This window comes from Urocampus carinirostris, chromosome 7 (assembly GCF_059441175.1).
Source record: "Urocampus carinirostris isolate Australia breed hairy pipefish chromosome 7, RoL_Ucar_1.0, whole genome shotgun sequence".
Taxonomy (NCBI): domain Eukaryota; kingdom Metazoa; phylum Chordata; class Actinopteri; order Syngnathiformes; family Syngnathidae; genus Urocampus; species Urocampus carinirostris.
Genome location: NC_142355.1, coordinates 31,795,208 through 31,821,240, shown reverse-complemented (window position 1 = coordinate 31,821,240; position 26,033 = coordinate 31,795,208). Strand labels below are relative to the sequence as shown.

The window sequence follows — 26,033 nt, the reverse complement described above, 5'->3', positions numbered from 1 at the left end:
CTTTTTGCAAGTTGAGTTTAGAAATAAGTTTGAATAAATGTTGTGTTTAATAACCATAATCATAATTATTTAGAATTTAGCATGAAATTGTGAATATGCTTAATTGCTTTTAAAATTGTCAAGAAAAAATGTTCAAACCTCACATTGTTTATTTGCTGTCCATAGTGTCAATAAAATTGTTCAAACAACAAAAAAATGCAGGTCATCTCACGTTGTCAACATATTTCCTTTCATCCAGGTCAGAGGAGGAAGTGGAAACATGTACCCGAGCCCCCAGCATCCTACCAGCTCCAGCATCACCGAGCTGCTGGGCGCCCTGTGCGACAGCAGCCTGGCAGGGGTGTCCTGGAAGCGTCGGGCCCTGGGAGGCGTCTCCAGAGAAACCTTCCGGAGAGCTGTGAAAAAGCGAGCCTACGGCGTGCTTCTTTCCAAGCTGTTCCAGAACGGCACCAAAACACCCACTGCCTTCGGCTTGGCAGCGAGCTCTCCACCCAGAAACAGAGTCCTGATGATCTGCCTTGACCTGAGGGTGTCGGGCTGCCGGGAGGAGGCAGAAAGGCTAGAGGAGCTTCTGGGGAAGCTCTCCGAGGGGGGTTCCTCGGGACTGAGCGAGGTGGATTCCATTTTGGAGCTCCTGGTGCACCTTGCTGGGTCCTCGCCACCGCCGTTGCCTTCCTTTAGTCGGGATTATATGAGGAGGGAGAGACCCGTGCTCCGTCGTCCCCCAACGTGGCCGTACCAGAGCGAGGAACTACAGATGCTAGAGGCTCACGCCTTGGAGCTGGTTTGCGGGGAAGAGTGGGCCTCCGTGGATAGTTTGTGCAGGAGTCAGAGTTTGATGGAAGCTCAGCCCGGTGCTTGTTTGGGGACTTTATGGACGAAAATGGACGCAGAGGAGAGATTTGAGAAAGAGACCAGGATGAGTTTGTTCGGAGCTTTGCAGCATACTCGGACTTCAGATCTGGACATCAGACTGGACCTTCCTCCTGTGCCCGGCAACATTGATGTGACTGGGCTTGCCATCAGGGTAGGTGTTTTTCCTTTTTTCTACTTTTCTTTTGTTGCAGATTAATGAACACAAATATAATGTTACTTGAATAATTGACTTCAATCATTAAAAGGGATGGGACAAGAGGAAAAGCCCTCGAAATTTTTGCGCCAAAAATAAAACATCAATTTTTAATTCCCTTTTTTTTTACATCACTACAATGTTGTTTTTTTCTCAGAATCTTGCTGTAAATATAAAATACAAACAACAGGGATGCTCTGTAATAAGAATTTGGACCTGAAACCGACAAAGGAAATGCTTGTTTTGCACTGACTTGTAAATAAAGGTACAATATAAATGGGTAACTATACGACAGGAATTTTACTCACTGCTAATTTTAACTGTTTCGTTTATTTAATTCTTTCAAAAAACAAAGGCATTTAAAAATCCAGCCAGCCAAGTAGGTTATACACAATAAGTAAAATTCCTTAAAGATTTAAAAGGCAATTAACACCAGCAAATTAATTGTACTTTGAGTGAAGTAGGTGCTTATTAGGAAAAATAAATAGCACTTCTCTTCCCTTTTTTCAGTACCTTTTTTGGGGGGTTAATTTAATTCTGGATAAGGAAGCAAGTGAATAGTAACAAGAAAACAGGAGTATGAGGTATTTTATGATGATGTTGGGGCGGGTAGTCGTATTAGCTTAAGCAAAAAAATAGTCAATTAAACTCATCAGCGAATCAACTTCAGGGGAAAAAAGAACAGAATGTCACAAACAAAGCACGTACTTTGTTTTGTGACATTTACAAATGAAAACGGCTCAACTGGAATAATTTAACTTCCCATTGTTTATACGCTAGCCAAAGTCCAGCAAAGGGACACACAAACATTTTAGGAAATATTTTGCTGTTAACTAGTATGATTCTAAGGTATTTTATCATTTTTCTTAAACCTCATTTGTTAACTTTTCCAGTCCTTCTAAAGATTAGATTGAGTTTAGTTGACAGGCATTAGCAGCTGCCATTAGCACTCGAGTGATGACAAAAAATATTGATAATTATTTTTAAGGAAGGAGAATAGAATGAGATTCTATTCATGTATTAAACCATTTTTTCTTCGTCTTTTAAATGACTTATTTTACAAGGAATACAAAAAACTAAATTCCAATTTATGTGTGCGGTGAATGAGCAAAATGGGTGATTTTTTTAGCCAGCGATCTGGCTACCTTTTAAGCTTTTGAACAAGGTATCTAGCTAACGTTTTACATTTTTGCATGCTATCTAGCTTACATTTAATCTTTTTCACTGGTTTTCAAGCTAAATTTTGGCCTGCTTTCTAGCTAGCTATCTAGCTTTTTTTAGCTTTCGGTCTGGCCATGTTATTGGTTTTTTTATGCTTTAAGCTAGCTATCTCGCTCCCTTTTAGTTTTTTACCTGTTTACCTTTTTCCATCGAACTATTAAGTTATTTTATATAGCTATTCAGTAAGCTATCTAGCTAGCTTTTTACAATTTTTGCAGGATATTGGACTAAAGTTTTTATTTTTTGCTACTTATTGAGCTAAATTTTGGCCTCCTTCTAGCTATCTAGCTTTTTTTTAAACTTTCTATCTGGCTATTTAGTTATTTTTTTACTCGTATAGGTCGCTATCTATCTCTGGGTTAGTTTTTACCTGATTATCTTTCTAGCTAACTATCAAGCTACGTTTTTAGCTATTTAGCAAGCCATCAGGCTAATTTGCTGTTTTAGAAATGTATCAAACTGGGTGCTCTTTGCGCTAATTAGGAACAAAAAGTAGCCCTCAGCTTGAAAAAGGTTGGAGAACCCCGGTCCAGCATTAGTAACTTTGTCTTTATTTACACAAATAAGCAATAAATGGATGGCAATATTTGGTCCAGGTTCCACCGTGGTCTGATCAATCTGAAGATGAAGGCTTTCAGTCCGGCTCCAACTTGACGCCGGACTCTCAGTCAGAGCCCAGCCCAGTTCCGGAAATCGACGTGTGGGAAGCCCTAAAAACTTTCCAGCCCGGCGTGCGTCGCTGCTGGGAATCCGTCGGCTGGTAAAATTTAAATTGTATTCTAAGAAATTAATTTGAAATGTGTTACATCTAAATCAGCGTTTTTTTTCGGACTATAAGTCGCACCTGAAACCCTCATTTGGCCAGAAATTGTGCTTTATAACCCAGTGTGACAATCAAAAATGCATACAGTATTTATATGTAAGCAATACTCCACATAATTTCACAACAGAATTTAGTCCAGAAAGATTCAAATAAACGCAAAGTCCGTCTCCATCATCAGATATACCAGAGTTGTTTCCCTCGTTGGGCATTTTTTGCGTTAACTTTTTCTTTGAGGATGACTTTGTTTTCTCCATTCTCTCATATTAATTTCACAGTGAGTAAAAATAGTGTGATTATGGGATAAAATCAAATGCCCTATAGTGTGATATCTGTATTACTGGTGTTCTAGTGGTTAGGTTTTGGCACTCTCACTTCCACAACTGGGAATCAATTCCTGTCGCATGCAATGTTTTCTGATCTTGGTCAGCAACATTCCATGATCTGATTCAATGATGGGCAACGGTTATACTCTAGTAACTGTGGTATCTCTTACTATAGTTTTATTTCTGTGTGCCTATAGTCCATTGTTTTTTTTTTATTAAAAAAATGTATGACAGAAAACTTTTTGGAAGGTGTGCTTTAAAATCAATTGTACCTTTCAGTGTCAAACATATGGAAAATACTGTGGTATAGTACCCATCATGAAAAAAATACATTTTAAGACGTACAAAAGCATGAAAATCTTTCACCTCTAGGAGAAATTCAACAAGTCCTGAGTACGTGCATTGTATAGATCCGAGGAGAAAAGCTTTTTAGGTGGGCAGGGGTATATTGTGAGAGTTACCAGAGTGAATCGGGCATTTGAGGTGGTGCGGGCAGGAGTATTATTTTTATTTGTGTGTCACATGCATTCGATTTTATCTCATTATCACACTATTTTTATCTATGGTACCAGAGACAAATGTTAAAGAATGGAGAAAACAGAAAGTCGGCCTGAAAGATATAAATAAACGTCAAAAAACAAGACAAGGGAAACAACTCTTTGGTGTATCTAATGATAAATCGTACTTTGAAGGACATTAAATAAATTCACCCATTTTTATGCTTGCATCCAAAATGTGCCCAATCATTTGCAGGCCACCCGGCACCAGGGAGTCCCTGTACCTGAGCGAGAGTGGCAGGGAGGCCTTCGACCAGCTCTACCGCCTTTGGGAAGGCGAAATAAGGGTGGTCAGCGGTGGCGAGCCCTCCCCGCTCCTTCCGCTACCCATCGACTCTCAGGGCGAGTTGGTAGGCGACGTCCTGAACGTGCTTATTGGCGTGGCGTCCGCGACCTTTCCTCTCAACCAGGTACAGTTTGCCCACTTTACGATTATCAAAGAAATATTGCTATGGGAGAGTGATACAGTTAACTTTTTTTAACTGCATGCTATATTTAGAAGAACAAATAGAAGATAATTCAAAATCCAACTAGTGTTATCCATCCACCCATCCATTATCTGCACCGCTTACCCTCAGTGGGGTCGCGGGGGTCCTGGAGCCCATCCCAGCTGTCTTCGGGCAGTGGGCAGGGGACACCCTGAACTGGTTGCCAGCCAGTTGCAGGGTACACAGTGACAGACAGTTCACTCACTCATTCACACCTAGGGACATTCAGGACCAGCCATCTAACCTGACATGCGTGTTTTTGAGCATGTGGGAGGAAACCGGAGGGCTTGGAGGAAACCCAGGCTGGCACGGGGAGAACATGCAAACACACGGGAAGGCTGCAGTAGCTAGACTTGAACCCTAAACATTTGCACCGTGGGGCTGCGCGCTAACCACCCATCCACCGTGCCACCCAACTAGTGTTATGTGTATCATTATTTTTTTTAACAAGTAAAATAACTTTATTCAGCTTTGTTTAACATGTCCCAAAAAAGTAATGTTGTTGAGACTAGAGCTGCTCTGTCCAACATAGCCTGGACATTTCTGAGTACAGTTGTATTGCGTTTTCACTACTTTGCAGATTTTGATTGTGCATTGTGTTCTGCATTCTGATTTGCTAACCAAGTCGAGTCATGTTTATTGGTACAACCCTTAATCACAAGAAGTCTCAAAGGGTTGTACAGACTTAATACACAATCCCCTGGTCTAAAAGCTACATTAAGGCAACAAAAAAACTCGAAACTTCAGAGTAAGATGCTTCTATCTCCAACAAAGTTAGACCTCTCCACCCGCTAAACTTGCTTTTGAGCCACATGTGGGTCTTTGGAAAAATATAGACAGGCTGGCAACTAGTTCAGAGTGTCCCCTGCCCACTGTCCAAAGATTTCTGGAATGGGCTCCAGCACCTCCGCGACCCTATTAAGGGTTAGCAGTGCAGATGACGAATGGAAAAATATATGGTTTCTCTAGGACAGAGCTGGAAGGTAAATGCTGTTCTCCATAGCAGCCAGCTTATGGCGGCAAAGTAGCATGTAAAATATAGTGGATCGGGTCCTTAATCCATACAGTTGTGCATAACACAGCATTTTTTTTAATTACATTTCAACAGTAAATAAGTTATTTGTAAAAAAAAAACACATTTGTGAAATGAAATGATATGAAATGATCTAAATTTATATAGCCCTTTTCAAGTCAATGAAGACTTCCCAAAGCGCTTTACAGGGTGCTTCACATTTCCCAATAGCGGCCGTGCAGCCATGTAAGGTGCAAATCTGCTTATTGGGGGCATAAGGGGTTCAGTGTCTTACCCAAGGACACTTCGACACGTAACACGGAGGAGCACGGGATTCGAACTGCGGTCTCTTGAACCCAAGACGAGCGCTCTACCTCCTGAGCCACTGCCGTAATGAATGAATGAATACATGTTTCCACTTCACGGGTTTCGACTGTCGCGGGACATTCTTTGTAACTAAACCCCTGCAAACAACGAGGGATTACTGTTTGTCAATAATAACGCATGACTTTTAATGATAAATTAAAACAAAACATTCAAAACATCCAGTCTGCTTTCATGTTAAAGACAATATTGTGCAATATTTCCTCTGTTTCAGTAGGGCCAGCCTAGTTGTTGGATCTGAAGTTATTGTGTTAGTATTGTGTTATTGTGTCTGTTCACTGCAGAAACTCTTATTTTGTATTTATTTATTTATTTCAAAGCAGTATCACAAATGCAGCAAGCATATTTTTATTTATAGCTCCCTTTTTGGTTTAAATTTGTGATGTTTGTTGTGGGTTGGTTCACATGAACGCCTTTATTAACTCAACTGGTAAAATAAACACATTTTTAACACATTATTGCCAAACATGATTTTTTTTTCTTTATTTAACAATAAATGTGTTGTGCTTAGAAAACATCCCTTATCACCTGTCATATTAATATGTAGTGTAGGGTGCAAATGTAGGCTGAATAATAAAGCATGATACTGAAAACCGAAGCTTTTACTGTTTCAGTCCGTCTGAGAACTGAGTTTGACATGCCTGGAATAGAGTTTGACTTAGTTCATTCGTCATTGATAACTTAAGAATATCCACTGAAAACAATTCTCAAAATAATGCTATTATTTTTTTGGGCTAAATGAAAAAATGAGAGGTAGATAATTTCTCATTTCAAATGCATTTTTCTTATTTCACCATAAACATGTCTTGAAAATAATTTGAAAAATAATTTGTAAAAAGTAATTTTTTCAAACAAGCAAGGTAGAGGTAGATAATTTAGCTAATTGTAAGTATCGTTTTCTAATTTTACTAACGATATATCTCGAAATAATTCTTAAAATACAAAACATAATTTAAGATTCTACTATTTTATGTTTTTTGTAAAATTAATAAATTAATTCGATGTATTTTATTTTTCTTACTAAAATGTCTCTTGAAATAATAATTAGGATAAGGAAAATACAATTTAAAACTATATTTTTGGAGATGATTTTGCTCACTTGACATAATTTTTAAAATAGACATAAAATGTATCTCAAAATAATGTAATTTTCAATAGTGTTTTTCTTACTTTGATAAATATTTTAGAGATATATTTTTAATATTCAAGTCATGTTTGTTTGTATAGCCCTCAATCACAAGGAGTCTCAAAGGGCTGCACAGACTTATGCAAACTACAGACTATTATTACACCATCCCCTGATCTAAAACCTACACGAGGGCAAGGAAAAACTCAAAAACCTCAACCTGAGGAAAATAAAACCTTGGAATGGGACATGAGATAATCCCTCTTCCAGGATGACCAGGTTGCAATTGATGTTGCAATAACAAACACAACACAGATAGAATAAGAACAAAAAGAAACATTATTTTATCAAAACAAACTGCATGGAAATAAATGTATAGTAAAATAGGAACTATAATTTTAAAATCTGATGAATAATCTGCCATTGGAACAAGAATTTATCTATTTGATGAACAGCTTCTTGTCGTGATTTAAAACGTTTTTTTTTAACAAACTCGTACTTCAAGCGTTTTCCATTCGGGCCCCGGTGCTGTTCCCCCTGAGATTTGATCTGCTACCTTGGTGGAAATGTTTAAATCTAAGTTTAAAACACACTTCTACTCTATAGCATATGAATAACCTATATTTTATGTTGACGATATCTGTGTATTATTTGCCCTCATGTAGGTTTTTAGATGAGGGAATGGTGTCGTAAAAGTCTGTGGTTTGCAATAATCTATGGTCTGTGCAGCCCTTTGAGAGTCTTTGTGATTTAGGTTGTCACAAATAAACATGACTTGACTTGACTCCCTTTATATTTGAGTCTGGCGTTGCTTATTTTATTTTGCATAACCTATAAATGATAATGATGCTTCCTTTGATCTTATAGCAAATAACGACAAAAAAACATGTCTTTATTTGAAGAAAATATGCAAATGATGTTGCACCAAATTCATTTTGACAGCCGTTCATTCCCTCAAATCCATTTTTGTCATCCTTTTTTCCTTATCTCGAGGCGTCCCGTGAACTGATACTTGGACTATACATATATTCCAAAAACAGCACACCCGTCCAAAATCTCTCATTAAAAATTCAACTCATTAAAGAGAAAAAAAAAACCAATTCATTTTCTTGTTGTTTCTTTCCCATAAAGATTTTATATAGCTTCAGAAGAGGAGTGATTTCTTTTTTACCACGTACAAAACATAAGCTGCGTTGTGCAAAATTGCATCGCATCCTTGTCTCTCCCTGAAGAGTGCTAGTCGGCAACTTCTCATTAAAAAAAGTCCATAAGAAGGACAACAAACACCAATAGTCACTCTATATTAATAAATCACAAATGGCGATGGACGGCGAAATGTTATGAGGCTGAACAAGATTGTGTGTATTTTTCTTATATTTTCTTGTATTTCTGTCTCTAGAGTGTCTCGTTTGACATCCGTCCCGGCGTATGCGTGTCGGGGGCTTCTCCGGAAAGCGTTTGTCGCCTCCTGGGGGAGTTGGCCAGGTACGGCACCTACTACCTGAGGCTTAGCCGCTTCTCGCTGCAGAGCCCTGACAAAAAGGGCCTGGTCTTCCAGGTAAGGGCCCTCTGTGTCAAAAAAGCAATACCGTATTTCTTTGAGTATAATGCTCATTTTTTTTACCAAAATAAAAAAGCTTGTGATACAAACAAGTGAACTGTTTTAAATTCCTGAGTGTGCAACATTTGACACACCACAGCACTGCCGCTGGGGCATACCATTGCGCATAGGGAGGCGTTCACACTCCCTTGTAGACCTACCCACATATTTCACTTCTAATGGTTAGTTTGAGCAGAGAAAACATGACATTTTTTAAGTGAAAATTTATGTGAACGCTAGACTTGAATCAATACGGTAAATATTAAAAGGCTCTGTGTGCATTATATAGCGTCTCCTAGTGGTGTAAAAATACCCAATTTATTCATATAAATCACTATTGATGTAATAATAAGTAATGTTCCATCTCAGACTAGTAGGTTAAAAGTAAAAAAAAAATACTATAAAATTAGGCAATATATTTTGCATATGAATTAAGGTTTTGAATCACTGCACATAATTTATTTTTACCTTATTTTCTGTGTTTCTTGTTTTGAAGGTTATTTTAGAGAAAACTACTTATAGCATTTGAGCCGTGGATTAATACTGACAGAAAGTGTAGTTAGCATAAATAAGTGTTTCGAAAAGGCTTGAACTTGAAATGCCCTTTGAAGAAGCTGAAATGTTTGGCTGCCGTCTTAACACTACGAAAGCCCGAATGCTAATTTTGCAAAGGTAGCTTTTCGTACTTGTTGGCCTTCCACAGGTTCGCTCTGCATGTGATGCTCAACAGGTCCCGTCATTCAGTCATCTCTAACCTTTTTCCACTTTTTCTTTCTCCAGTCATTTATTTTGGTGCTAGTGTTGGCTCTTTAACTCCACCCGGCAGAGTAAAGGCCCACATTAAACCACACCACCTACATTGGATATTACCGAATCTTACTGCAATATGTATTCTGTGTAGCACTATTTAGTTACTCTATATAACACGCTACAGTGGGCATTTGCACGTCACACTGGGTATTTGTACATTGTATTCTTTTGGCTTTATTATTGTACTGTTCTCAGCTCAGGGACGCTGCTGGAAATGTGAATTTCCCTTAGGGGATGAATAAAGTATCTATCTATCTATCTATCTATCTATCTATCTATCTAAGTGTGTCATTTTTATTCAATCAGTAATAGTTCTTTAAGGATTATATATATTTTTTTATTTTAAAGGCTTTTTAGATACTTTTTTTTATTAGAAAAGCAATAATTAAACTGGTACTTCAAATTAGCAAAATTATTATTAGGCAATTTTACAAATTCTTTTACCCATGTACTGTTTCCCGAATTTTATATTTATCTTTTTTTTCTGATAAAATTATAACTGTTATATTAGTCATACGATGCGATTGTTTCTGAGTCCTTACTATTCAGGCATCCAGCGCTTGTCATCTTTGACTTTTTTCCATGGTTTCCGTCACTAGCCTCTCATGTTAGTCACTTGGCTGCAGGCTATGGCTTAGACCTAAGATTTATGGCCCGAGCCCGAACCCGAACCCGAGGCAATTTCGGGCCGGGTCGGGCCTGAAATGTCAGTCATACGGTCAGGTCGGGTCGGGTTCGGTCCTGCTTTTTTTTTTTTTTTTTTTTTTTTTTTTTAAATTAATTAATAATTATAAATATATGTTCATTAAAAATATATACTTAAACTATGTATGGATACTAGACCAAGGAATACTTGTTATAAAATAAATAATTTGGATAAAACGGAGAAGGAGCTGTAATTGCTTTTAACGGAGCCAGAGCATGCTCTGTGCACGTGACGTGACGTGAAATTCGTCCTATTTAGACCTATTTTGTTTCAATGCTCCTTAAAGCAGGTTGTTTTGTGTGTTCCGATGCAAATAATTAAAATAAAAAATGTTTATCATAAATCAAGGAGGACCTCGTAGTCTAAATCGCTAACTAATACACATTTAAACCACGTCAGTTGATAATCCAGCAGCAGTGTCTGCTGCCAGAATGCGTGCGCTCTACTCCTATCAGACAATTCAAAGAACTTCTTCATTCCTGTCTCTGTCTAATATATTATACACATGCCATTGTTCTTTGTCGCTCTGCCCCTGTTGTGCCCTTTTCCGACTCCTATGCAAATTCCTCCCCCCCTCCGATTTTAAATGAAAAAAACAACAATTTGTTTACACCGCGGGATCCAATGCAACCAGGGTTTCATTCACAATAAAAAAGACATTACATATGGATATTATAGTAAATCAAATAAATATTATTTGTGTACAATTAGTTGTGATTGCGGAAATCATAGCGTACAGTGACGTTGGTGACTTTTCCATCCGCATTAACAAACGCATTTTGTAAAATACGATCGCGCTTTATTGTTTAAATAAACGCGTTATATAGACTAGAATCTCCCAATTATTATAATTAGCTCGCTTTATTTTGTTTTAAAGCGTATTATATAGAATACGATCGCTTTTGTCGGAAGCGTACATTGACGTTGGTGACATTTTCATCCGCGTTAAAAAACGCAATTTGTAGAATACGATCGCGCTTTATTGTTTAAATAAACGCGTTATTTAGACTAGGATCTCCCAATTGTTATAATTAGCTCGCTTTATTGTTTTAATAAGCGTTTTATATAGAATACGATTGCTTTTGTCGGAAGCGTACATTGACGTTGGTGACATTTTCGTCCGCGTTAAAAAACGCAATTTGCAGAATAAAATCACGCTTTATTGTTTAAATAAATGCGTTATATAGACTAGGATCTCCCAATTATTATAATTAGCTCGCTTTATTGTTTTAATAAGCGTTTTATATAGAATACGATCAAGGGGGGGGGGGGGGGGGGATTTGCATAGGAGTCGGAAAAGGGCACAACACGTCAACACCCCCTCAATGAAAGTGCTGCGCTAAAATCTTAAGGACGTACTACTACTGCTGCTGTGGATTATGGCCCAATGATCAAGTCGTCAAAATGACGGACGCCCTTAAATGTTTTCGCTACCTCAAAAAAAAAAAACGTCAATGACAGATTGTCGCTTAATGTAACATCTGCAGTGCAGACACAGAAATATAAAAGATGTAAATGTTTATACAGTTTTATTTAACTTAGGCCTAGATGTTGTAACAAAAGGCAGAGTTTAATTTGTTATCATAAATCACCCCTCCTTATAAATAAAATATGTAATTTCGGGCCCCTTTCGGGCCGGGCCAGCAAATCCAGTTAATTAGTCGGGCTCGGTCCGGGTCGGGTTTAATACCCCTCGGGCCTGCGTCAGGCTCGGGTGCTTTTTTTTGGCCCGATCTTACCTCTACTATGGCTTGCCTCTAGCTGATATTGTTATCCTTTGCTACTCCGTCTAAATAAGGCTTGCTTCATTCTTTAGTGTCACTCGCTTTTCACAGCTGAGCCCTGCATGTGATTGTTGCTCAGTCCAATGATCCAGGCGTCTGGCGCTTGTCATATTTGATTTTTTTCCACTTTTTTCTTCTTTGGCCACTGATGTTTGCCACTTCCTGAGTTCAGTGATTCAGCGTCCCAACACTTGACAAATTTTGCTTTTCTTTTGCAATCTTTTAATAGCCGTTTTAGTTACTTCTTCCAACATCTCCAAAACAACTCCAGCTTTTTGGTCTGTTCAGCTGTTCAGGGTGTATCCAGGTAGCTTGTTTTATTTTGTTATTCATCCTTGCTTACGCAAGACAATACAGAAGTAGGCTTGCAAAATTTGCCAAGCTTCCGTAGTGTGTGTACCTCGAATGCACACGTTTCAGCTCAAATCTAAGCTTCAAAAACCTCTAGTGGTGAATGATTAAACACTGTCACTTTAAGACAGCAAAGACAAAAATGCAGTCCTACGCTTGAGAGCTTTTAATCATTTCTCATGTTTGAATCAAGTCACATTTGCATAAGAGTCGAGCGCTCAAGACGGGGCGCTTCATGTAATTGTCAACAAGATTGTTGGAGAAAGATTTAATTGCAGGCGAAACATGCCGTTTTAATGAAGTGCTCTGCATAGTAAATGGATACAGTGTAACCTCGGTTCTCGACCATAATCCGTTCCAGAACCCTGTTCGATCACCGAAATCATTTTTCCCATTAAAAATAATCTAAATCGTTTTAATCCGTTCCAACGCCCTGAATGTTTACCTAGAATGATTAACGTAAACATAAAGCTAACCCAGGCTAATCGTACGTTCGCGTTATCGTAATCTACCGTACGAAAGATTACGCCAACATGAACATGTAAAAATAAAAAAATCAGGTCGTTTACAAGTCATTTAGCACCCGGGTCTCCACAACAAGTGGTGAGCGGTTCATTGGAAAGGGGGCTCCGTTCCAACACCCTGAATGTTGGGCTCCGTTCCAACACCCTGAATGTTTACCTTGAATGTTTAACGTAAACATAAAGCTAACCCAGGCTAATCGTACGTTTGCGTTATCATAATCTTCCTTACGAAAGATTATGCTAACATGAACATGTGAAAATTAAAAAAAAGGATAAAGAAAAGAATTATGAATAGGATTTCTTACCTTTGTGGTGGTCAGCAGAAAGTGCATTATCTACCGCTAACTGTTTTTCATTTATGAAAATCATCAAAAGTTTTTGAACCTCTTCCAAAACTTGCGGCCGTTGCTTGCCTATAGCACTCACTCCCTTAGCCACATCACTAGATTTCACAGCCTCCTTATTCTTTAGTATCGTACTGATCGTAGATTTAGCCATGCTGTATTCCCTAGCAAGATCAGACACTCGCACACCTCCTTCATATTTTGCTATTTTTTCTTTCTTAAATGCAATAGTTGTACGCACTACTTTTCTTTTTTCACCTGTAGCAACTTTGCTGCTTGCACTGACTTTCTTCGGAGGCATAATTAGGGGATAAAACACTTCGTACACCTATATTAAAAGCGAAAGCAAAACGAAGCACGTCCGCACACGATAACAGTTGGTCATGAAAAGAGCGATCTACAACCATACGCCGCTTAGCATCGCACCCCAGCGTACGCCATCATACGCACTCACTCATTACCGGCGTTCAAACTACGATTTTTTGACCGAACAGCGAAACAAGAATTTCTCTAAATTTTTGGTCGGACTCCGATTTGTTCAAATTCAGAGGCGTTCGAAAACCGGGGTTCCACTGTACAAATAAAAGGATCTAATCACCTCGAAAATGTTTTGCAGGGCATTCCTGAAAAATGAATTAAAATATTTAAAAATGTACCAAAAAATATACAAATTAATTTTAGCTATTTACAGACTGAACAGATTTAAAGTCAAACAACAACACAAAATCCCTAAAAATGCAAAACGATAAAATATCAATTAAAAATATTATTTTTTCAGTGCTATAAATAAATGATCAATACAAAGAAATGAACTATTTACAAAACTATTTTAACCAATTTAGAAACAAATCCTCTAAACAAACCTGTAAATTATAAGCATAAGATCAGCAGTTAATTGAAAGATTGAATGCATTCTGCTTCGGAGCAATCAATATTATTAAAATGAGTCCAAATATGGCTCATTTTTTTCTGTTTTCATACATATAGTACTTTTCTTCTTTTTTTGTCTTCCGTATTGAATTAAATTATTACCCAATACCTATAAAGCCCTTTCAGTGTTTGTAAACAAGTGTGACGTAGCCAAGCTGTGCGTGCATTGTTGAAGCAGAAGGGCAGAATTCATGTCAGTTCATAGCAGCCCATTGACACAATAAGATCGTAGATCATTGATAGGAATATCTTCAAATAACAAAGTAGGTGCCAGCAGCAAGTCACTTTATTTTAGTCATCAAAGTCAACAACAAAAAAACGTTCTTTTGATCAACACTAGATTTCTTCCTTTTGGAGTACTGGAAAAAAGTGAATAATTGTCACTGAAAGTGCTTGAAAAGTGCTTGAATTTGTTCATGGAGATTGGTCTACAAACCCTGTAAATGACTTTGTCCAATAGCAGACAGGCACTTAGAGACATATTACATCATATGCTTGAAATATAATTGGGAAAAGGCTGAAAATTATTTGTGTGTCTTCAAGGCTTTCACAGGAGGCCTGAGGAAATATTTGCATTACTATCGAGCGTGTGTTCTCAGTACACCCCCGCGACTCAGCCTGCTGACCGTCGGATTCCTTTTCCGGAAAGTTGGCCGGCAGCTCCGGTGAGACTTTTTATAACTTTTTTTCAAACTGTGCCCCCGTGATGACCGCCTCTAATTTAAAAATCTTCCCCCGTTGCTCCGCTTGCATCTCAGATATCTGTCGGAATTGTGCGGCGTGGACGGGCCCCCGGGGGGCGGCCGGGATTCCTTCCCAGTGGTAGGTGTCTTTTTTTTTTTTTTATAGGTGTTTTTTTATTGTTGTTTTTTTGTGAGGACTCAAAGCCTCTCGGCGTTGTTTTCAGGGTGTGAAGCTGCTCTCGTACCTTTACAACGAAGCACAGAACAACTGCAGCAACGAAAACTACCCGGTGCTGCTGTCGTTTCTAAAAAGCAGCTGCGAGCCATATACGAGGTCAGCGCAAAGGCGACGCCCACTTGTCCACAAGACACGCCCACCAGCCTGCACATCATTTTTGTGTTTTTTTAGGTTTGTGTCCGATTGGGTGTACAGCGGCGTCTTCAGGGATGTTTACGGAGAGTTCATGATTCAAGTCAATGAGGAGTATCTTTGCTTCAGAGGTATTAATTCTAAGAAATATTCAGGATCCGCGCTAATTTTGGACGATAAATATCAGATATATCATTAGCTCAGTAGAAAAAAGCGCTCGCTTGATTTATTTTAGTGTTTTATTACATTTGTATCTCCATGGAACCTGATACCTGGTGTAGGCAAGGATCCTGATCATTTATATTGCTATAGATCTAGCTAACTGGTATTAGGTCCCATAAGTGCTGTCACTACAGATCCTGATACCAGGTGTTGGCATGGATCCTGATTCCTGTTTTTGTTGAAGATCTCAATACCTGGTGTTGAAACAGATCCTGAAATAAAGTATATTAATGGATCCCTTTACCAAGTATCAGCACCTATAACTGGTATCTAAATGGATCCTGATATCTGGTCTCAACATAAATCCCAATACCTGATATCAGAAGGGATCTGTACCTCGTATCGCTAACGGTTAAGATACCTTGTATCAGCACTCATTACTGCTTTCAGTACCTATTCCAACTCCTGGTGTTGTCACGAATCCCAAAACCTGATGTCGGTTCAGATCTTAACATCGGGTATCATTACATATGTCTGGTATCGTGAAATATCTCATCGATACTGACTCCAATATCTGGTGTCGGCACTGACCCCACTACCTGGTAACGGCATGAATCTCAATACCTCGTTTTGCTAAGGATTCAGATACCGAGTATCAGCCCCAATACCTGCTGTCAGGACGGATCTCGATGCCTTCTGTCTGTAAGGATCCCAATACCTAGTACCAGTGCAGATCCTGATACCTGGTTTCAGCTTGCAGACCAGGTGTTTCCATGAATTCCAATTTTAGTTCATGGCATAGATTCCAGGTATTAGGAATTATTCTTGATATTTTTATTGACCCTGATATTTCATGTCAACAGCGATTCTAATACCAAATATCCACACTGATCAGAATACCTGATCCAGATACCTTCGATCATCACCCATACGGGTTTTCAGTACGGATCTTACCACTTGGTGTTGGCATAATTCTCATAACTTGGTGTCGACCCGGATATCAACACTTTGTGTCAATACAGGTATTGACACCTGCTGTCAGCATGGATAACGACTGCTGGTGTCAACACAGATTTGTATACCTGGTACCAGGACTTATACCTGGTGTCTGCATGGATCCCAACACCTGCTGTCTGCACATATCCTGACACCTGGTGTCCGTACCAATCCCGATAACTGATACAAGGACCAATATCTGGTATCTGCTTGGATCCTGATACCCGATATCTGCATGGATTCTCAAGCCTGGTCTCAGCACAGACCTCAACACTTGGTATAGGCACCGATCCTGATACCGGGTACCAGGTCCCATACCTGGTATCTGCTTGGATCCCAAAACTTGGTGTCGGCACAGATCAGACACCTTGTATAAGCACCGATCCCTATACCTGACACCATAGCTATACCTGGTAGCTAAAAACTGGTATCTGTATGGATCATGACACCTCAACACTGATCTATATCCCTTGTACCAGGTCCTACACATGGGTTCTGCACGGATCCCAATATGCAGGATCGGCACAGATCTTTGTCTCCGGTGTCGCCACAGATACTGATATCTGGTACCGGGGCCTTGACCTGTTATCTGCTTTGATCCTGACACTTCGTGTCCTAACGAATCCTAACACCTGGTGTAGGCACTGACCGCAATTTCTGGTATCCGTACTCCTCGCTCTTCCCTTCAAATACAATGTCCCCTTTAAAGAAGATTGTTTGCTTACTGTGTCAGGAGTCCTGCATATCTTTATTATATTATCAGAATAAAAATGTCATTATCCGAGTACAAAGGTGACATTTGCGGCTGAGCACAATGACAAGAATCCATATTCCGCTATGCTCACCGTCGCATGACCACTCTATCAAGCGGCGCCCCCTCAAGGTCAGGAGACAACACTCGCTTTTGCCCGGCTTTGAGGTTAATGCGTTGGTCGTTTCACCTCACTCACTCGTCTGCAGGAAGGGCCCAACCAGGCGGGGTAATGTAATAACTAGGGATGACATAAACAACTATTTAAATAGTTGACTAGTCGCTGACTATTGAGATGATTAGTCTAAAAATTAAAAAAATAATAATTGTTTCTTATTTCAGCATGAAGTTTTTTTAATTATGTGGTAGGTGGATAATAAACACAAGAACAATGGTTAGAAATTACATCTTTAATTAAAAAGAATGCAGATTCGTACAAAAGCTAGATAAAAATGCCCTATTAAACCAACAGTGCCCGGTCAGTAGAGACAAAAATCCATAATTATACCTCCATCCATTTTTATGGACATGAAAATAAATGATAAATTAAAATCAAGTCAACATTTTTTCTCCCTGTATAACCCCAAAACAGGCTCTTGCTCATTAGCTTTAGAAACACAGTACAGTTATCGCGATTAATGGGGACCGAAACCAACCACGAAAAGTGAAAATTCGCGATGTAGCGACGCCCCTTGAAAATTGCTTTAAAAAAAAAATATATTTTTTAAAAAAAATTCTTTTTTAATTATTCTATTTTATTATTGTTATTATTTAGTCCTGCGAAGCTCTGAACCCGCGAACGTGGAACCACGAAGTAGCGACGCCCCTTCAAAAATGCTTTAAAAAAAAAAAATCTTTTAAAAATTATTTTATTTTCTTTTTTTTTTTTTTTCTTTTAGACCGGCGAAGCTCTGAACCCGCGAATGTGGAACCGCGAAGTAGCGAGGTCCGACTGTACTGCAGAAATGTGTATTTTGTGAAATACTTTCAAGTCTGGAACAAAAATACTTCAGGATTCTGAAAATTTTGTTTTCAACAACTGATGTTTGTTTTTCGCGCTGTATGATTTCATTTCAAATATGTTCGTCAGACACAGTTATTACACTCAAGCTCTCTTATAGTCAAACATGCGTGTAAAAATACACTTTATTTTCCCAACTATAAGGTGCACCTTAATACCCCAAATTGGCCAAAAATGTTAAAGTGCACCTTTTAACCCTGAAAATGCATACGGTATTTGATTGTGTAGCACACAGTATAATACCGTTTTGGTGCAATCAAAAAAACATTTTATGCAACAGCAGTCGAGCCCGGGTGGCGGCGGTCAGAGCGCCGACACTTAACCACTAGGCCGCTAGTGATTCAGTCAACATTCGAAAAGGCATTTGATTTGAACCTTACGATCACACGAATTTTACTCACAGTGGCAGGAAAACGGATATAAAGAATAGGGTGAACAAAAATTCAACCTCAAAGATATGAATAAACGCAAAAGTCTGATTCATAATCAGATACACCCAAGATTTGATTTCTTCGTTGTTCTTTGTTGCGTTTATATCCTTCAGGATGGCTGTCAGTTTCTCCCATTCCTTTAAATTTAGGAGTGTTACAATGAGATCAAATCTAATGCCCTTTAATATCATCTGTATCACTTGTTGTCGAGTGGTTAGGTTTTGGCCCACTCACCGCCGCGACCCGGGTTCTATTCACGTTGTTTAGCCATATTTTTCGACTGATAAATCATTGCACTAATACATATCGTAGGTGTATACAGACGCTCCCCTACTTACGACCTTTCGACTTAGGTAAAACGGTAGATTCGAACATTTTTTTTCGGGTTGCCGAAAATTATCCGGACATTGCTGTAAGTTAGATTTTGTATTGTGTACACCTTTTTCCGAGTAAAGGACAGTACAATAGTGCTCCTTTCTGCCTCGACCGATGTGTGGCGCTGTGGGATGTCACTTAGCATCCACCCTGAAGTAAAAAAAAATCTGCTTCCTCTTTCTAGTTCATATGTAAACATGCAGTGCTACGTTTACTGAATCTCCAGCGCGCTCAGAACTTTGACGTTTTTATTGTTTAATATCTCATGCATCTATTCAATATGGTTGTTGTGAAGTGTTTTTTTAAATGAAAGTGGAATAAGAAAGCTTGATGCGGTTGATAAAATGGTTGGATCGCTTTTTTTGGGCCACTTCTTACCACGGAGGACAAGAAATGTCTACTTTTCAGTTACAAAACTATATAGGTTACTTATACAAGCCTTAAATATAGTTATATAAACCTTAAACATACAAAATACAGCACTGAAGCAACTTGCAAACAAATTCAACTTACGAACGATCGTCCGAAACCGTAAGTCGGGCAGGGTCTGTACCTACAAATACGGTAGACTTATAGTCCAGTGCGCCTTATATATTAAAACAATTATGAAAAGGGAATGCACCCTATAACTTTGTGTCCCTTATAGTGCGGAAAATACAGTACAATGCATGTCATCAGAACCGTCTTGGCTTGAATGTTTTTTAAATATTATCTAGGCGAATGAGACTTTGTTTCGTTCAACTCTCTGACATGCTTTCTCTTTAAACGTTCGTGCGTCCCTGAGCTACTGCCATGATACGCGAGGTCGTCTTTGCAAACTTGCAAACGCCGTCATTTCTGCATGTTACAGCTCAAGAAAGAGAGGCTATTGGGCATCAGCGACTCTCCCCAGAGATTACATCTATGCTGAGATGCCTCACTCAGTTCATAAAAACGTGTCTGGCGACGATATTTAACAATGGAATTAATTGTCCACTCCTTCTTTTACCGATTTTTGTCGACAGCGTTGACTAATTGTGGCAGCTCCCGTCATAATGTTTTGTTTTCATCAGACAAACACTTCTGGGCGCAAGGATACACGCTGATCTCCAAAGACGTGGAGGAGTGCGTGCCCATTTTCCTGCGCCACATCGCCAACGACGTGTACGTGTGTGGGAAAACCATCAACCTGCTGAAAATTTGCTGCCCTCAGGTATGCCTCGTCCTCTCCCTTTATGACATCCTTTTATGTTCCCCTTACAAAAAAATAAAACATAATTATATAAAGGCGAACGTGAAATTGATTGATCGGTGGATTCCGATTAAAGATGTGGAAGAAAACATGCGGTGCGCTGAGGGGCTTTAGCAAAGTAGAAATCCTTCCTTTTTTTTCTTTTCAAACAGAAATTCAAGTGTGGAAAAAATGATATCATTACTGAGAACAAGACACAGTTTTAAACATAGTCAGTAAGGTACATGACTTGGGCTTTAATCCTGTGTCCTTGTTTCTCTATGTATGGAATCTATTCAACATTGCTATTGTATAACTACCGTATTTATTCGTGTACAACGCGCAATCGTGTACAATGCGAAACTCTTATTTATTTTTCATTTTTTTAAATCCAAATAAAATTGCTGTGGAATGCTCTTCCCCCTGAGATTCGATCTGCAACTTCAGTGGAAATGTGGAAATGTTTAAATCTAAGCTTAAAACACACTTCTATTCAGCAGCATACGAATAACCTATATTTTGTGTCGACAATATCTGTTATATATTATCTTTTTATTGCAACATCCATTGCAACCGAGAAGGTTTGTTCAAACCTCACTTTGTGTTTGCTGTTAAAAACGTAATATTGGAATATAATATTGTGAATGTGCTTAATTGCTGTTGAGATTGTCATGATTGTTTTCTGTTTTTAGTGTCAATAAATTTGTTCAAACCAAACCAAAAAATCCTAGAAGGGGGATGACCTCTTGTGCGGTCCCTTCTCAGGGTTTCTTCATTTTCCTTGTGTTGAGGTTTTTGAGTAGTTCCTTGCCCTCGTGAGGGTTTTGGATCAGGTGGTGGTGTAATAATTGTCTCTGGTTTGCAATATTCTGTGGTCTATGCAGCCCTTTGAGACTATGTGATTAAGGGCTGTACAAATAAACATGAGTAGACTTGACTTCTCGCAGGCTTATATATAAAGGTGGACGTGCAAACTACAGACCATTATTCCACCATCCCCTGATCTAAAACCTACATGAATGCAAGGAAAAATCAAAGGCTTTAATCCTGTGTACTTGTTTCCCTGTGGTTGGAATGTATTCAACTATTGTTACTCTGTAACTACTGTATTTATTTGTGTATAAGGCGCACTCTTTGATAACACGCACCACTATTTTTTTAATCAAATTGGAATCAAATTCTGCCTTGTCGTCTTCTTGCCAGCTGTTGCCATGACATTAGACGTTTTTATTTCTTAAAAAAAAAAAAAAAAAAAAATATATATATATATATATATATATATATATATATATATATATATATATATACTGGACTGTCTCAGAAAATTAGAATATTGTGATAAAGTTCTTTATTTTTTGTAATGCAATTAAAAAAACAAAAATGTCATACATTCTGGATTCATTACACATCAACTGAACTATTTCAAGCCTTTTATTATTTGAATATTGCTGAATTTGGCTTACAGCTTAAGAAAACTCAAAAATCCTATCTCAAAATATTAGAATATCATGAAAAAGTATACAAGTAGGCTATTCAACTAATCACCTGAATCATCTAATTAACTCGAAACACCTTAAAAAACACTCAGCTTGGTTCAGTAAACTAAATCACAAGTATGGGGAAGACTGCTGATCTGTCTGCTGTCCAGAGGACCATCATTGATACCCTCCATCAGGAGGGTAAGACACAAAAAGAAATTTCTCAAAGAGCAGGCTGTTTACAGAGTGCAGTTTCAAAGCATATCCACAAAAAGTCTGTTGGAAGGGAAAAATGTGGCCGGAAACGCTGCACAACCAAGAGAGATGACCGCAGCCTTAACGAAATTGTGAAGAAGAGCCGCTTCCAGAATTTGGGGGAGCTTCAAAGACAGTGGGCTGAAGCTGGAGTCCAGGTATCAAAAGCCACAGTTCACAGACGTGTCCGGGAAATGGGCTACAATAGCCGTATTCCCATGGTCAAGCCACTTCTGAACTCAAGACAACGGAAGAAGCGTCTGACTTGGGCTATGGAGAAGAAGCACTGGACAGTTGCAGAGTGGTCCAAAGTCCTCTTTTCAGACGAAAGCAAGTTTTGCATTTCATTTGGAAGTCAAGGCGCCAGAGTCTGGAGAAAGGCTGGAGAGGAGCAAAATCCAAGTTGCTTGAAATCCAGTGTGAAGTTCCCACAGTCAGCAATGGTTTGGGGAGCCATGTCAGCTGCTGGTGTTGGTCCACTGTGTTTCATCAAGTCCAGAGTAAATGCAACTGTGTACCAAGAGATTTTAGAGCACTACATGCTTCCATCTGCTGAAAAGCTCTATGGAGATGAGGATTTCATTTTCCAGCATCATCTGGCACCTGCCCACAGTGCCAAAACCACCAGTAACTGGTGCACTGACCATGGCATCACTGTCCTTGATTGACCTGCTAATTCCCCTGACCTGAACCCCATCGAGAATTTGTGGGGTATAGTTAAGAAGAAGATGAAAGACACCAGACCTACAAATGCAAATGAGCTGAAGGCTGCTATTGAAGCATCCTGGGCCTCAGCAATGCCACAGGCTGATTGCCTCCATGCCATGCCGGTTTGATGCAGTAAGCCGTGCAAAAGGATTCCCAACCAAGTACATCAATGGACATTTTCAAATGTTTGATTTAGTTTTGCTGTTATCAAATTATTTTTTTACTTGGTCTGAGGAAGTATTCTAATATTTTGAGATAGGATTTTGGAGTTTTTTTCAGCTGTAAGCCAAAATCAGCAATATTCAAATAATAAAAGGCTTGAAATAGTTCAGTTGATGTGTAATGAATCCAGAATGTATGACATTATTGTTTTTTTAATTGCATTACAGAAAATAAAGAACTTTATCACAATATTCTAATTTTCTGAGACAGTTCAGTATATATATACATATATATCTCATCTCTTCTCATTAGCCGTACCGCTTATCCTCATTAGGGTCGCGGGCTGAACTGGTTGCCAGCCAATCGCAGGGCACACGGGGACAGACAACTCACTTGCGCATTCACACCTAGGGACAATTTGGACCGGCCAATTCACCTGAAATGCATGTTTTTGGAATGTGGGAGGAAACCCACACAAGCACGGGGAGAACATACAAACTCTGCACAGGAAGTCTGGAGCTGGATTTGAACCCACGCAGGAGGTTCCCAAGACATGAACTGTGCCGCACAAGCGCTAACCACTGCTCCGCCGTGCTGCCCATACATATATATATATATATATATATATATATATATATATATATATATATATGTTTGTATGTATAAAGTGGGACGTGGGAATGATTTATTTGTGGATTAGTAGACTTGTGTAAAAGAAATATGTCTGGCATTGAAGGACTTTACAATAGTACAAATCCTTGATTTGTTTTCTTTTCAAACAGCATTTCAACTGGGAAAAATGTATAGGACTACTTGAGGACAGGACACAACGTAGGCAACAACCAACATTAGTTAAGGCTTTAATCCTATGTCCATGTTTTAATATTTGGAATGTATTCAGCTATTGCTATTGTGTAACTATTTGTGTATTACGATCAATCTTGTACAACGCGTACTTGTATTTTTTAATTTAAATCGGTATAACATTTTGCCCCTTCGTCTTTGAAAACTTCCCTCTTAAAAATAAACATTAAAAATGCATTACATGGGATTGATTTGTGTATTCTAAGTAAAGCTGTGGAAAAGCATGCCTGGCATCAAGGGACTTTACCAGAGTAGAAATCCTTTTTTTTTTTAAACAATCCGCCTGAGAACAGAAACCTACATTACGTTGTCTTCATTCCCGTGTCCTTGTTACTGTTTGGAAATGTATTCAACTATTGCTAGTGTGTAATTACCAAGGACATCAAAATCCAATCTGGAAAGTAAAAACCAACCTTCCTTTCTATTCTAGACACAGATGCTTCGAATTGAGTTGTTGAAATGAACAATAGATTTTTTTTTTTCTCCTGACAAACAATAACTTACTGCTAGCTCAAGCCCAATACAAAGTTCCATTGATTTATGTGGTTAAAAGATTGTACAACCACCCATATTAAGTGAATTTACATGGAATGGGAACCATATACAGCAGGGGTCAGGAATCTATTGCTCGTGAGCCAGATATGGCTCTTTTCATGTCAAGTCAACTCATGTTTATTTGATAGCCCTTAATCACAAAGAATCTCAAAAGGCTGCACAGACCACAGACTATTGCAAACTACCGACTATTCTTACACCATTCCTTGATCTAAAACTTACAAGATGGCAAGTAAAAACTCAAAAACCTCAACATGAGGAAAATGAAGAAACCGCACATGAGGTAATCCCCTTTCCAGGATAACCAGGATGCAATGGATGTCCAGGAGTACTTATAGCTCAGAGATAAGATGCTCTAATGCAAATTTCTTCTGTAGCTTTCAATTCTGATAAGCGCCAAGTCGAGTTTGGTGCTCGCATAACCACAATGGCAAAGTCTTAACTACAGTTTACAGTCAAGGTGTCACACCAATAGACCCCGTTTTGGCTGTACGTCACCAAAGAATCTTTTACATGGAAGCTCATTAAATAATGTTTGTTTACTGGTAAGACACTTTATGATAAAAACCCAAAGAACAAACACCCAAAAATGCCACCCTAACACAGAAAGCAATTTGATTGGGTGAGCGGTAGTTATAACACGCTCCCCTCTCTTTCACACATGCCCACTGCGCTGAATATAAATACAAAAACTTTCCGTTTACAGTTTTTTTTGTTGCGTTTTTACAAAAGAACTCTGCTTGCTCCTTGTTTCAAAATCATTATTTACAAGAAAAAAATAAAGGTCAAAATGAGCCCTCAGCTAACTTCAGTAACTGTGAGAGGGAGACAAGTTGGAGGTGGTGTTTTTGTTCATTTAGAAACCTGACTCCAGCATTATTATTATTTCATAAATTTCAGAGTGGAATAAAATGTGCTGGAAAAATGAGCTTTTGTTTGGAGAGCAGGTATGGCGGTTTTGCTGAATTTTGTCTTAAAATAAATGGTTTGTCTCTCTCACTCTCACAAAAAAAAAAATCTAAATATTTTGCTGCTCTGGCTGTTTAGGTCAAAAAGGTTCCCGACCCCTGACATACGGTATACCCCTAGGATACGGTGACTCCACCATAAGATGTTTCAACTTTGTGCGATATGATGTAAAAAGGTTTTTCAGCCTCTCTTTACGGCATTTTCCCCACCATACGACATCAATAACAACTTATTTCGCTGAAAAACATAAAATTGAAACGTGTGGTGTTTGTGCACATGACAAGTTACGTCTCTAAGATACCGGTCGGGAACCTATGGCTCGCGAGCCATATATGGCTCTTTCTATGAGTATCTGTGGCTCAGAGACCAATTTGATTGCATGCAAAATTTCTCCATATTGTTCAAAACCGGAGTTGTCTAACCTATTCAGGTACACGTAAAGCCAAACCAAAGCTAAATTGAGATGAAACACTTAGCAGTATATATAGGGCACGTTTTTCACTACGATTTACAGTCAAGGTGTCACACAAAAAAAGGGGGAAAAAAACTTGTTTTGGCTGTACAACGCTAAAGAATCCTTTATTTAAAAGTTCACTATATAATCTGTGTTCAGTGTTCAGATACTTTATGATGAATCCACAGAACTGTAAATACGCCAAAACACCGGAAGAGAACTTAGTCATTTGATTGGGTGAGTGGGAGGGATGGGTGGAGCTATGCAAAAAGTACAAGCAATTCCCTCCCATCTCTCGCCAAAGGTAAGCACATAAGGCTCCCTATTCTCAGAATGTTGTGACGTTTTTACAAAATAAATGCTTGCATCTGGTTTTGAAACCAATATGTATGAAAAAAAAGGTCAAAAGGAGTTTAACCGATCTTGAGTAATTGCAAGAAAGAGACAAGTTTAAAGTGGTCTGTTTGTTGATTTTGGGACACGGACTCTGGCATTATTCTCTTTTCATAATTTTTATCAAATCATCAAAAATAAATG

The 26,033-nt window shown here is 38.7% G+C and overlaps 1 protein-coding gene across 1 annotated transcript in view; it reads left to right on the top strand.

Moving 5' to 3' along the window:
• Positions 1–26,033, top strand: part of tubgcp6 (tubulin gamma complex component 6) — a 66,319-nt gene that overhangs the window by 6,825 nt on the left and 33,461 nt on the right. Inside the window, exons 3-11 of the mRNA XM_088340573.1 lie at positions 239–1,027; positions 2,887–3,050; positions 4,190–4,403; positions 8,403–8,561; positions 14,596–14,717; positions 14,811–14,874; positions 14,960–15,069; positions 15,145–15,236; positions 19,894–20,033. Coding sequence (XP_088196699.1) covers positions 239–1,027; positions 2,887–3,050; positions 4,190–4,403; positions 8,403–8,561; positions 14,596–14,717; positions 14,811–14,874; positions 14,960–15,069; positions 15,145–15,236; positions 19,894–20,033 — 1,854 coding nt within the window. The remainder of the gene's footprint in view (positions 1–238; positions 1,028–2,886; positions 3,051–4,189; positions 4,404–8,402; positions 8,562–14,595; positions 14,718–14,810; positions 14,875–14,959; positions 15,070–15,144; positions 15,237–19,893; positions 20,034–26,033) is intronic.